Genomic DNA, 14,518 nt, shown 5'->3' on the forward strand with positions numbered 1-14,518 from the left:
TCTAATTTATTTGGCAGAGAGAGAGTAGAGCAAGAGAGAGGGCACGAGATGGGGGGAGGGGCAGAGGGAGATGGAGAAGCGGGCTCCCAACTGAGCCTGATGACTGGGAGCTCATCCCAGTATCCTGAGATCATCACCTGAGCCAAAGGCAGATGCTTAACCAACTGAGCCACCCAGGAGCCCTTATTGTTTTCTATTTTGTAGCTTTTAGCTTCTACCAATTTCTCCTTTCTAGTTTTTTAGGTGCTGTTTACTACCTTAAGATGAATAATAATTTTTTTCCATTGAAGACATTTAAAGCTATGAATTTTTCTCTGAGTACAGCTTTTGCTGTATGTTACAGGTTCAGATACAATGTGTGCTTTTTGTTGCTTTCTGGACCATTTGTATTTTCTTTAACTTTCCTCTTTGATCCAAGGATGTACAGAATTGGATGTCTCAATCATAACTGCACGGAAATTGAGAGACCCAATTTAATTATCTCTAATTGTATTGGATTATGATCATGGGATGTGGACCACAAAGTTGCTATTTGTTTAAATTAATATTAATTTTAGCTAAATTTAAGCATTGATAATTACATGATTAATATTTATCAGTTAATAGGTAATTAATATGTTGCCATACAATGGGTTTTTGTATATACCCCACGGATAAATGACCAAAAAATGTACATTCTCTGTTTAAAGATTCTATAGTCTGATGATCATTTACTAATTGCATTATACAAGTCCTCTGTGTCCTTATTTTTGTCTATTATACACGTCTAGTTCCAAGAGAGGTGCGTTAAAGTCTCTATAGTTGTATTTTAATTTGCATCTAGTTCTCTTTGCAATTCTAATAGCTTCTGATTTAACTGTTTGGTTCTCCTGGTAATTGAGGCTTAGGGTTTATCACCTCTATATCCTCTCGTGTTTTTTGTCATTGCAGAATATCCCGTTGAGTGCTTTAATGTTAAATTCCACCCTGTCTGACCAACTATTTCAATTCTTGCCCTTTTTTTGTTTGTGTTTGCTCATTTTCTCTTTGCCACACCTTTATTTTCAGCCATCTTTGTCATTTAACCATTTCTAGAATAGCAGGTAATTGGGTTTTGTTTTTTCTAAACATACCTGTTTTGCAGTGGTAGAGAATTCAATCCACTCGTATTTAGTGATGGCTTACCTTGTTAGCATTCCTTCCCTCCTACTTATTATGCTTATGTTTATCTTAACACTGTTGTTTCCTCTTTTCCTTTTCCTAGTTTTTGCTGATTTGTTTCTACTTAATATTTTTAGGGTTTCTCCCTGAAAGTTTGGTGTTCTCTAGATTGATATTTTTCTGCTTCTTTTTGGGTATATTCAGGCATTTAGGTTCGAGTGCTCTCCCCCACCCCCAACCAGGCACACTCAACACTGATGCTGACGCATGTCACCAGCTCAAACCCAGCAGGATGTTCTGGAGATGACAGGTCAGTTCTGTCATTGAGCACTTGTAGGACGGCAGGCAAATTACCCATCCCCCCTGAACATGAAAATGTAGCAGTCACACAACACGTGTAGGACTAACCAGGTCATGTGTGTGCCTCATCGAGCATACCGCTGATGCCCCCACTCCCTGCTCCCTCCTTGGGCTTCTGGGACGGAGCTGCACAATCAGGATGAGGATGAACTTTTTCATGCCTCTGGCCCGCTCCTCTCAGAATTCCTAAGAGGAATTTCTCAGCCGAGCTCTCATTGGTCTGTCATTTCTGTGGGATGGCGGAGGTTATACTCTTCTGTCCTCAAACCAGATGAACAAGACATTGGAGAGTGCTGATGTTTTGCCTGTGGACCTAAGAGATGGGCCTAGAACCAAATTCTCCTGTCTCCAGCCTTGGATTGAAAGGGACACCTTCTGGGCTTCTCTTCTTGGACCTTTGTGTAGTAGAAACGTCAAGATAAAGCTGGACTAAGCAGGAGACAGGACACTGGAGGAGGGGCCCAAGGTGGCCATGCCCTGGGGACTAGGGCTCCACCTAACACTCTGAGGAAGCAGTTACGGGAAGCTTCATCCCTTATAAACTCGTAGGCCTGGCTCTTCATCTCCAGAGCTCAAAACCCATGGAATCCCTCTGGTTCAGACCATGTCTTGACTGCTACCACCAAGTCTTGGAGCTTGCCCCCAATGAACTGTGTCTCAATTCTTTTCTTTTCTCTCAACGATTTGTCAGATAGAAGGCAGAAGTGTCACAGATGATCTACTTCTTTCTACACCTTTAATTTTGGGATCCTACAAAATTTCTCTTCATTAAGCAGGACTTTGAACTTGAGGGCCAAGGCTGGGCTTCCTAATACCCTTTCAGACTCCTACTCAAGGGTCATGGAATTGGTTCTGTGTCTTCTCCTGCAGGCTGTTGATAACAAAGGCCAGCAACCTGGAGAGCCACTTAGCTCCTTCGACACACATCTACCATCTGGGTCCCATGATCTCATGGGACCTTTGGTGTTTGCTCCCTGCCCACCCAAGGGTTCTGAGGTGTTCTGCAGCCTGTTCTTCCATGGCAATGCTCTCTTGTCACTTCATAAAAATGTTCTACCAGCTACCTGGGGACAGCGGAAGGACTTCTCCACTGGAGGCGCTGGGAGGCAGGTGCTGAGAGGTGAGGGGAGGCAGGCGTGATTGGTGACACCCGCTACCCCCCAGCCCAGCCCTCCTCCGCAAGTGAACGAACACCAAACAACTCTGTTCAAAACAGTTTATTGTATTTTATTTTTTTTTTTGTCAGACAAACACATTGATTTCTGGACCACAGTAGAGGATGGAAACCTTTCACAAACTTATTTATTTGAAAATACAAATATAAAATTATACTTTCCACATCTGTGATGTGAGAGACTGCCATCCACATAGTAATTTTTTACAACAGGGCTTTAAGAAAGCCACACACAAAGACCTGAAAGATGCTTGAGATATATATATATATAGATACATATATATGTATATATATAAAAAAAATACTCACTACCAAAGTTGTCATCAGTTTCATACTAAAGTATAAAAGTAAGGGTGAGGTCAGCCACAGTGCTAGGGAAAGTTTTATTTAGATACATTTATGTCCACATGAAACGCTTAGACTTGCATCCTATTACATATGGAATTCCGAGTTTACAACACACCATGAACGGCAGATTGGCTAGCCCACGCTACTCAAGAGGACACTCACAGATTCCACACAGGATGGTACAGTATGTACAGAATACAGCAGAGAGCCTTCTAGGGAGGCTCTGGAACTTTTGTTTCTCAGACACCAACCCCCCCATCCCCGCCCCTTCGTGCCCCTGCCTCCCGGAAGTGAAATCCTGTCTGAGACAATACATTCTGATTATTTGATAGCCAAGTGTTTGAATTAAGGTTGCTTCCCCAGACGAGTGGGTTTTATGTATATATATATATTTTTGTTTTAGTTGACTTACGTTTTTTGGTTAAAAAAGAAAGAAAGAAAACCAACATATTACAGTATTAAAGTATTGCTTAACATACAGTGTCTCCTTGTGTAGTGTCTGTGCCCAGGACCGGGCTGAGCTGATTCTGCTGCTTTTCTGCTTAGGGGGAGGGCAGAGGGGCCCACCAGTGTCTCTCTTCAATGTGCTTGCCAGCCTCCATCCCTCAGCCTGCAACCCCCCCTCCGCTTTTGTCTTCCTTGGAAGGTAGCCCAGCTGGTGAAGCACATTCAAGAAAGAAAATTCTCCCCTGCACCACCCCCCCCCCCCCCCCCCCCCCCCCCCGGCTCCCACAGTCTCCCTCTGTCCCTGCGTGCCACTCCCAACCGATAAAGAGAAGTATGAGTTAGTGTTTCTTTTGTAAACAATTTCATATGCAATATAATACAGAAAGCATGGCTGACCTTCAATAAAAAATGTAGTAAACTATATTGCTTTATTCTTGATTATGCTGCAGTGAGCGAATGGCAGGATGAAGCAGTATGGTGTGGTGGTGGCTAAGTCCCTAGCCCTCGTTTGCACTAAAGATCAAAATAGGTTTTGTTTTTCTATTTGGAACCAAAAAAAAAAAAAAAATTTTTTTTTTCAAAATCCCCAAATGAAAAAAGACCCCCCCCTCAGAAACCCCCCCAAACAAAAACAAAACAAAAAAACTGAAAACAAAAACTGAACACCTTTCAGGTCATTAGGACCAACAATTACCCAATGATTTTTAGACTAGTCTAGCAAGATGTGTGTAACATTCACTGGCTGTGAATTGCTGTGCAGTGAAATAGGAAATGGACAGCAATAGAGCCATGCTACCTTAAAGTCCAAGCTACAAGTTCAAATTAGGATGAAGGTTATGAAGGAGAGAAACGCAAAAAGGCCTGTCGGGGCTTCGTTTGAGTCAAGCCAATGAGCGAATGGGATAGAACACGAGGCTGTTTGGTTTTCCCAATGGGCGTGAGGAAGGCCACAAACCAGGGCTGAGAAAGCTCCTGGGGAGGGGACCAAAGGCTTGGCCGTCCCCATCAGCTCCATGTCCAGGTAGAACCAGGAATGGGGTCCGGGAGCTAATGCCACTCACTCCCCTCTGCTTGGGAGGAGAGGAGTTCGGGGGTCCCAGGCAGATGGATCTGGAAGCCAGAAAGTCACCCGGTGGCTATTTTGTGATTCCAGGGGTTGGGGGGGAAGCCATCAGCCAAGAGGGTTTCTCCCCCGAAAGGCGAAAAGGTGGTTCCCAGGTTCGCCACTGAGCTTAACTGAAACAAAGACAAGGCTGAACATCAGTGCTAAAATAATTTATGAAAATCTTTCAAAATGGACTTCTAGATGAGCGGGGGGACTAACGTGAACCTTAACCTAGGTAGCCACATTAAAACATATCAGATTTCCACGAGATTTGTGCTATGGGCTACTGGGTCTCTTCAAAAGGTATTATAAACATCTAAAACATATTCACACAGATTATCAATTTCTTCTGAGCATTCTTAAAAAAATATTTTTTTCTCTTAGTAAAATCATTTTAATATACCATGCCTCCCTCTTTTAAAAAATAAATTAAAAAAATCCAGTTTTGCATATCTAGCATTAGCATTTAAGGTAGTATGGCACACCCCTTCACAGTTTGGGGGGGGGGGATTGGGAATCTACAAAACGCCATAGAGTCTGCCGGCATTTGAACATCATGAGACCTTGGGTTAGTTGAAACCACATCAGATCAGCAAAAATAAAGTAAAAAGTCGAAATTGAAAAAAAAAAACAAAAGGAAAAAACTGCCCCAAAATTATTAGCAATTTTTTTTTCATAAATAAGAGAAAGTTCTATCCTTACTGGTCCTAAATCTGAATAACTATGTCTAATTTTTTTTTAAAACCTTAATTACGTTATACCTATCAATATGTCCTAGAAGAAAGAGAAGAAAAAAAGTCACTACACTAGTACGAGGACAGCACACTTACAGGATAGCCATTTTATACATTATTAACAGACAGTGATCAACGAAGAGTCTTCTCTGAGGTGACGGGGATGCAGAGAAAGGAAGGTACTACAGTACATCACCAACATGGACAAAAGAGTAATTAAATTCCCTAGTCTAGACACTGAATTTCTGGGAATTTATGGTCTTTTTTCTTTTTTTCTTTTTTTCATAAAACTTCTATTTTGTTATTTTATCACTTGAACAAGTTTTGATATTTTAAACGCGCCCAGCATTTTACTTAACTTGGTTGTTTGGAAATAAAAAAAGAAAGAAAGAAAAAAACAAAACAAAACAAAACAAAAACCCCTCACCAAACAACCTAACATTGAATCGGAAAAACAAGATTTTTTTTTTTTTAAGTGTCGTTGCTGTTTAATTAGAATTGAAAAAGGCTTTTTTTCTTTCTTTCTGAGTTAGCATTTTGGAGCCTTTTGTTTGAAGATGCTTTTGCCCTACCATGTCTGTGAATGTCTACATTAGTCTACTTTGTTAGTAAAATTTATAAAAATAGGAGTGCAGCAGCTCTTTATAATAAATGTCGCATTCAGTGTCTCATACCGGCTGTGCCTTAAGTACCAAATTTATAAACGTAACAATTTAAAAAATATTAATAAAACGTCAATATCACATTTTAAAAAAGAAAAAAATATATATCCACACTACAATATGTTTTAATGCCATCTATTGAGTTGTACTTCTATAGTTGCTGTTGCCGACCTATTACCAATATTAAAAAAAAGTTAAATTAAAAAATATCCTTCATCATAAGTATCTTTCCCCAGCTGAGGACCATATATTATAACAGCCAAATGTTAAACATGTGCAAACAGGAAACTGTCAGTTTTTCCCACCAGTCACAGTGCAGCGATGTTTATACTTTTTTTATTTTTAAAATTCTGTTTACATCTACAATAAATTAAAAAAAAAATTCTTCCATAGCCTCTCTGGTGATACTTGCAGCACTGAGGTATTAAAAAAAATATATAAACCAAAAGGTTGCTCTCCTAATTTGTAAATAGGAAGTGAATGGAGAAAAGTTTTCATTAATGCAGGCTTCTCTGTCCCTGGCCCGAGCTCCCCCCCCACCCCCGGAGCTGGGGGGAGCCGGTGGGGGGGGCAGGGGAGCAAAGAGAGGCAAAGTGTCCTAGGGACCTTTGGAGGTGCTGAAATGGTTGGACAATAGAAAATGATCAAATATTTAAAAATTAAGACTGAAAAAGAATGTCCCCCCACCCCCTCCCCACCCAAGCCAAACAGGTGTGCTTTGAAACTTTAAATATGTTAAATATTAAAATTGTAGCTTTGTTTTTAAAAAACGTCTTGGGAAAAGCAGTCTTTCATATTTTAAATAAAAATCTAACTAGACGGTAACATTTGAAGCTGTGCACAGACGAGAGGTTAATATGCTGGTATGACACTAATATAGTTCTTAGGTCTATCACACAGACAGAAGGAGCTAAACAGTGTTCTAACTTTTCCCGGGGGGTCGTCCTGGCAGCGGGGGGGGGGGGGGTGTCCTTCCGCCTGGGAACCGACTTGGTTTATCATGCCTTCCCCTCCTCCTCCTTCCACAGAGCATCGAACTGCCTGGGACCAACTCCCTCACAAAAATATTTTTGATTCTCTCTTTCTTAATAGTTTCTATGTAGTTAATGGAATTGTATTTACAACGCTTCTTTTTTTTTAGAATTCACAATTTCAAAAAACCTTATAATATCACCTCTTTCAACAGAAAAAAAGCACTTATAGAAAAGGAGGACACTCAAAACATGGTCGTCCTTACCTTATTGCCGAAAATAGATATACTTAGGTTAACAAAGAGACGTCACAAAAAAGAACCACTACAGAGTCTGGTAATTAGCCTACTACATCTCACTTATACAACGCAAAGGAGAAAGTTTATGCCCACCTCCCGCTCCACACTTCACAACTTTGCTTCCACGGGTGCGCAAGCTCCACCGGAAAAGCCATACAGTCTCAGAACTGGTACCAAAATATTGAGTAATATTACCATCTCAGCATCCTTTAAAAGTGAGAACAGAATCAAAACAAGCAAAAAAAAATCTTTTTAAGAAAAAAATAATACCTTAATATAACAATTATACTATGGTTAGCTTTTAACTAGATATTAAAGCTATATGACTACCGGACTAAGTCAAAATCACTACCAAATGTGATTCAAAGAGATTTAAAAGGAGAAGGGGGGGAAGAGAGAAGAGGAAGGGAAACCGTCAAGAAAAACAAAACAAAACAAAACCAAAAATCATGGGTTATATACACATTTAAAAGCTGTTGTCTTATATTACAGCAGATTCGTGAGATGATGAGATGTAGTCAACCCTCGATCCGAAGTGAGCCATCTCTGGTTGGGATGGGGAGTGAGGCTGGTGGGGGTCCAGGTCTGATGACATCACCTAAACAAAGGGCCACTCAGAAACTTCGCCCAGTCTTGCCTGGACATCCAGGTATGCTCTGCAGGGCGCGGAAGGTCACAGATGCCCAGAGGAGAACATAAAGTGGGAAGTGGGAGGAGAGAGAAGATGTGTCAGGCAAACATACTATTTATTCCAACTTTTTAACTAGCGCTTTCACAGTACGACTACATCGGGCTACTGAGTACGTCTGGAAACGGCCAGGCTAACGGCTTACTGGGATCACGGCTTGGGAAATCTGACATCTTCACCACGCCTGACACTGGGGAGCGGACAGCTCTGCGACTCATTGTGCTCGTTTGCTATTTTGCTGATTTGATACGGCACTGGTGAATTCTTGGGGGTGGGGTGGGGTAGTGGCAGGAAATGTGGTCAGCAAATGCGGCCATGCTGGGTGTTTGGCTACACTGGGTGAATTGCAAACTGACGAGGGATGCTTTTTGTTCTGGTTAAACTTCGGGTTTTCAAAGCCAAATGTTTAAAAAACTACTTTATCAGATACCGTCAATGACTGCCAATAACTGAAAATGCAAATTTAAAAAACTCTAAAAAAAATTGTATTTCGTATCGAGGACTCGAGGTCAGGAAAAACATATGCAACAAATAACCAGCTTTGGTTATAGAAAATAAAAACAGGCCCACGACTCACAGACTTGCTGAGTCTCCCTGAGTCCACCGTGAGCCTGGGCACCTCCTCTGTGGAGGGGACTAAATGTCAAGAGAACGAAACCTCGGTTATGGACAAAGTGTGTGTTTCGGTTCAAACATGTGACTCAGTTGGTTCACTTCAACCGTTTTGGAGGAGGGTGGTGGGGTGTTACCACCAATCTCTTGGCTACGTTATCCTTCTGTGGGAACCGGGTCCTAGAGTTGGCTGAGGAGGATGGGCTGGATGCCTTGCCCTCCCCTGGCTCCTATAGTGGCCGTGGAGGGGAGGGCGGGCTGTGGTGGGAAGCCCTACCCCATCCTCATTTCCAGGGGAGGGAGAGTGCAAGGACAGCCGGGCAGCCGCAGTGTCTGACCTTGCAGGGGTCTGCTGTGCCTGGTAGCTGTCCCATCCCCTCATCACCTGACTCCACAAAGGGCTGGAGCTACCTCCAATCCCCAGAGTTCTTGGGGAGTTCAGTCCACTTTGCTCTCAGAGGAACCTTACTTCCCCTGGGCCCCCAAACCCAGCTTAATTAGTAGTGAGTAGCTCTCCTTCAAACCGTTAGTGGCCTCTGCCTCTGGCCAGCAATGGCTGGGTCAGTGCTCAAAGGGAAGTGGAGGTGAGGGGTTGGGAGAATTCACACATGGGGTTTATTTGGTTAAGAGAGGCGGTTGCATTAGTTGAGGTGATTCCTTAGCAGCAACATTAGAGAAATCCAAAAGAGATTTATGGAGCTCAACTCAATCTGGTCCCCCAACTGGGCCCACCCGAGAGAGTCCTGGCTGACTTGGGGGCCTAGAGTGACCCCCTCTATGAGAGAGAGGTCCTCCTAACCGCAAACCAAAGTGGCAAGTCCATCTCCAGCCTTGCTTCTCCTACATCCCAACTCCCAGAGGGAAAGTGCTCCTGCCCCAGCAGGGACCCAGGCCCAGCCTCAGCTGTCACCCTCCCTCTTCCAGAGAGACAGACCCACGTCTCAAGCCCCCAGACTAATGCGCTACCACAGTACGCACTTAGCTTTCATGAGAGAACCCCTCTTCCTTCTCGGGGTTCCTCCTGAGAGCAACAGATACTCATTTTCCAATGAGACTGTGGCAAGAGGCTCCTTCACTGACTGCCCCAACCCCCTTCTCCTCCACTCCGCCCCTTCCATACCCCCATCAAAGTGATTTAAAAAAATGTTTAATTAACTTGAGCTCAGTTTAAAAGGTTAGGAAACTGGCAGGGATCCAAATCCACGTTATGCAGGTGATGTCGTTAATTTAATTTGCTTTTCGTACGGTAATCTGGATAATTACTCAGTAGTTACTGGCAAAAATGTTTTCTTTTCACTAAAAGATGGAGTCTGGCTGTTTGCATGAACCCCACTGGCCAAAGCCAGCAAGCGCTGGGGGGCCAAAAGGGTCCAGACACCTGAAAGGCCATCTCGTGGGACCCTGGAGGGGTTGGCCCTGGCCCCCGCCCCCAGACTTGGCTGAAGCCCAGTGTTCTCCTGCCTCCATCCCCCTGGGACAGACAACAGCACCAGATCACCTTCCAGTTTCCTACACTTTTGATTGTATTTTAAGACGGAGAGAGATGAGGGGGTGGGGAAGAAGATAAAGAAAGGGAATCAAAAGAATCAAATTGAGAAGAATTAAAAAAAAAAAGGTGGGGGTCATGATTACAGCTGGAGGAAAGGAAGAGAGAGTAAAAGACTGGATTTTTTGCCCCCACCCCCCTGCCAAGGGGTCAGGGAAGAGGAGAGAGAGGTGTTGGCACGATGGGGCCAGGGCCCGTGCGTACTTGCATGCCAGGGCACACACATGTACGACGTGCCCGGCAGGGCGGAGACACAGGGCAGAGAAGGTAGTACCTCAGAGTGGGGTGGCAACGGAAGCACCTGCTCAATGGTATCCATTTGTAAAGGCCGTTGCAATCAAAGGTCCCTAAAATTGCACAATTGTTAAGGTCATCAGCACGCTATACATGGGAACAGATTGTCATATTCTGGGAAAGGAAATTATCTTTAGAACTAGACCGTGGTTGCCAGCATGAATATGTAATTCCGAGACACTGCGCCACAAGGGGCCCGGAGGCCGTCCTCCCTGGCCCCGGGTCCTCCAGCCCCCACGCCCCGCCCCAAGCCCGTCTGCTTGCCCAGGGGGTAATTGAGAGCCAGATGCACCAGGGGGGTGTGTGGCTGAGGGGAAAGGGAGGCCTCGGCCCAAAATGCTGGGCGCTGCTGCCTTGGACCCCGGAGGGTAAAGATACCCGTGTCTCTGCCCACAGTCCCGACAGCTCCAGCTGGGGAGAAAGCAAGCCCAGCGCAGACAAAACATGATACCACGCGTGGTCATCTCAGAAAAGCGCCATGACCCACAGGTCAAGAGACCCAGGTTTTCAAGAACGAATAGGGTCTGTGTTTCTGGGCGCTGCAAATGGAAATGAGTTGTGCTCTAGGTGGTGAAAGATGGTCTCCCAAATTGATGCAGCTCTAAACTGAATAATAATACTCTGGGGATCTGGTACTATAGCTCAGCCGAGTGGATCCGACTCATCAGACTCCTGACTTAAGTGATATTGGTTCGGGAGTGGAACTGCACAAGGACCCAGACTGCATGGGCCAGGGGTGGCGGCAACGTGTGTGTGTGTGTGTGTGTGCACACGTGTGTAAGACAGTCTGTGAGAGAAAGAGTGCGTGTGCGTGGGTTAAGAGTGTATGTGCGCACTCCTGCATGCGTGCGTGCACCCGTGTGTGTGTGTGTGTGTGTGTGTGTGTGCGTGGTTTGCAATGCTGGGGTGGGGGGTGGGCAGGGAGTGGTGCCCTGGTGCCCCAGACTTGTCCGCACTTGCCCTGTTCTCCCCAGCTCAGCCCCTGAGGTGGGGCTCTCCTGACAGGGACAGGGCCTGGAACAGCAGACACTTCCATCTTAGCCCCCAAACCAAACCGCCTCCAAAATGCTGAGGTTGGCTAGAACGGAGGGTGGCCAAATTTCTGTTTCCCAAATGGAAGGGACAGCGAGCGAGTGGGCTCAGGCACATTCATGCTCACACACACGAGGAGGGGGAAGAACAATACAATCTGAAAATGGCATGCAAATCTGTTAAGCAAATTTCCATTGCCTGGATTAGTTAGATTATAGAACCACAGAGCATTACAAATATCAAACGCATCTGGCCTTTGCGGGGTTGCGGCTAAAGAACGCAAATGGGAACTTACTTGGAACCTGGAAACTGTAAGAAACATTAGCAAAGGAAACCACCTGGGAGGTAGCGTGCACCCCACACCGTGTCCCAGGGCCGAGTGCTACCTCTGGACCTCAGGCCCGGGGCCTCGACCGACCAAGGCTGCTATCCTGAGGAGGGGGGTGGGGGGTCCCCCAGCTCCTCAAGTCCCAGCCCACATGGCTGTCTCCAGGAGGCAGGGATCAAGCAGGGGGGCCGATACCGAGGGCCTGTTATGTGCTAGCAGGTGACGTATCCTGTTTCCATTAATTCTCACACCATCTTTCGAGGGAGGCACGCTTATTGTCGTTTTGCAGCCAGGGAAGTGAAGTTCCGATGGGTTATGTAAGAGGCTTAAGGTTGCATGGGCTGAAGGTGATGGAGTGGGGATCTGAACTTGACCTGCCCATGCTCCTTCCACTCCATCACACGACCACATACCGGTTGCTCAGGAAAAATCGAAGCAGGAGCTTCAGCCCCAGGTGGCTGACGGAATGTGGACGGGGGAGTGGGGACCCACTGTCCTCTCCTTGGCCCCCAGCCCTGGGCTCTTCTGGCATACTCTCCCATGGGAGACAGGTGGGAAAGGAGGAGGCGGGGGGGGGGGCGGGTAGGTACTTACAGCTATGCCGTGGCCGAAGCCTGAACCCGGCTGTGGGCTGGCCGCACTTATGTAATTCCCCACTCCGGAGTCCTGGCTGGCAGGGCCATACAGATCGGCGACAGGTCCTGGGCTGTTGGCCCCCGGGAAGCCTCCGGGCCGCGCGGGGTTGGAGCCTGCCGGGGAAGCGGGCGCGCCAAAATTCGGTTGAGCACTGTAGCTATTCAGGACTGGTGTGCAGAGAATAGAGCTGGGTATGAGGCCAGAAGCCAGGCATGCACCGGTCATTACAAGCCAAACACTCGAGAAAAACAGCTGAGGCCCAACTTCTAACACTCAACCAAGGCCATGCGAAAACATCAGCAGGGACTCAAGAACACTCAGCCCAGGCTACTACTAAGAAGCTCGGAGCTCCGAAAATAGAGAGAATAAAAAAACAATCATTCAACACACTACAGCAACCAACCGGAGGTGCTTCACTACCCACCAAATTATCACAAGAGAAATAGAGATATATATGGGAGAGAGAGAGGAAAAGAGAGAGAGAGAGATTGGTTTTCACATCTGAATTGGTGCTCATGCAGTCTTGTCTAGATCTGGGCACGTTGAGACAGCATTCACATCCCATGCAAACTACAAAGGAACTAGTTTTAGACTACACATTGTGTTAATATTGATATTAAAACGTGACAGGAAACAAAGCAATTTGTGTCCAGGAAAAAAAAATCTTTTGGGGAAGGGATTTAAAAAAAAATTTTTTTTTTTTTGTTTCGCTTTTTCTTGTTTGTTTGTTTTTGGATCCATTCAATGACAAATTTGTTTAAAAAAAAAAAAGACAAAAAAGATCTCCATTCTCCAGCCCCCCCCAAAACCACTTCCCCCCCCTCCCCACTGGCTACGTCCTCCCCCCACCCCCATTTATATCCCTGTATGAAAGTCGTCACTACTGAACGTGGTCGGAAGATGGGATATGTCATGGAAAATTTGGGCATCTTAACGTAACCGTAATGATGGTGGCAAGGGGTCCCCTTCTGGGGTGGAGAGCAGGGGATGGAGGGAGGGGGTGGGGTGGGGATGGCGAATCTGGAGACTGGGGCCGAAGCCGGGTGAATGCCAATGGTTCTACAGGACACCCACACACTCACCTCCTGCAGTAGAAGGAAAAGGGGGGTTTAAACTTTTTTTTCCTTTTGTTTAAAAAAAAAAAAAAGACAAAGAAGTATGAATGCAGAGGATACTGACTGAACCGATTTACAGCTAAAGCGTATCTGACCGAAATGCCTGCTTTCTGTTAGTCAACCTTATATAAACTCCAGACTGAGACAAAGAGCTAGGAATGCGCCTGTGCTCTAGAGAGGAGACTTCACAGTCACAGATCCTGAGAGCGGTGGGGGGGAGGGGCAACAGGTGGGGGGAGGGGCAACAGGTGTGGGGGGAGGGGCAACAGGTGGGGGGAGGGGGGACTGCCTGGGCCGCCATCTTTAGCACTCGCCCCCCCCAACCCCACAATTCCATCATTCCTTCTTCAGTGAGGGCCACGGAGGCAACCAGGTTAATTTTGTCTCATCTTTCATTTCCCCCTAGTAGCTTAAACTTTTTCTTTCCAAAACGGGGGGGAAAATTTCTTTTTGTTTAAATTGCCAAAGTAAGTTCTCACTGATTTTGAAAGCTGAAGGTGAGTGGAAGCCCGAAGCCCACTTCAGGGCTACGGCTGACCCACGTGGAAGAACCAGACAATCTGGACACCACATATTTCCACAACTTTGGCTCCAAGGGGCTGCTGCTTCTCACTACAATCTTCTCCCTCTGCTTCCCGTGGCATTTCCCTCTCTGCCTTGTGACCAGCTGCCTCCAACATCTGCAGCCCCACTCTTGGCCGGGGCCTGGCCTTGCAGCCCCCCACTTCTGACGGGGCTTGAAGAGCCAGACTTGGGTGGATTTTTACCCGTGTGCGCCCGGGATGGAAAGAGACTGACCACGCACCCAAGCCAGGCTGGCAGGAGAATGAGACAGGGACAAGGAGGTAGAAAGGAGATCAAACCAAGTGGCATCTGGCTCGTGACGGAGCAGAGAAAAGGGAAACTGATACCTCCAGGTGCCCTCGGGGCAGGAGGCTCGAAGGTGAGGCCCCTTGGAAGCTGGAGCTGAGAAATGAGTCAATTGGCAGATAGAAAAAACAGGTTCAAGAGGAAAAACTCACAGAGG

At 46.0% G+C, this 14,518-nt stretch overlaps 1 protein-coding gene across 5 annotated transcripts in view; it reads right to left on the bottom strand.

Annotated features, from left to right (window-relative positions):
* Window positions 1-2,706: 2,706 nt before the first annotated feature.
* The window catches only part of MSI2 (musashi RNA binding protein 2), a 389,166-nt gene continuing 377,354 nt past the window's right edge, over window positions 2,707-14,518 (bottom strand). For 2 of the 5 annotated variants that reach the window (XM_073879572.1, XM_025851472.2), the window contains 3 exons: window positions 12,335-12,543; window positions 10,361-10,433; window positions 2,707-7,896 (listed from right to left, as the gene is read on the bottom strand). In XM_073879572.1, the coding sequence (XP_073735673.1) occupies window positions 10,392-10,433; window positions 12,335-12,543 (251 nt within the window). In that variant the 3' untranslated portion in view covers window positions 2,707-7,896; window positions 10,361-10,391. The remainder of the gene's footprint in view (window positions 7,897-10,360; window positions 10,434-12,334; window positions 12,544-14,518) is intronic. The other 3 variants (XM_073879574.1, XM_025851474.2, XM_073879573.1) reach the window with 2 other exon arrangements.

The sequence above is a fragment of the Callorhinus ursinus genome, unplaced genomic scaffold, assembly GCF_003265705.2.
Source record: "Callorhinus ursinus isolate GAN/ISIS: 27379988/994484 unplaced genomic scaffold, GSC_fseal_2.0 scaffold34, whole genome shotgun sequence".
Lineage (NCBI taxonomy): Eukaryota > Metazoa > Chordata > Mammalia > Carnivora > Otariidae > Callorhinus > Callorhinus ursinus.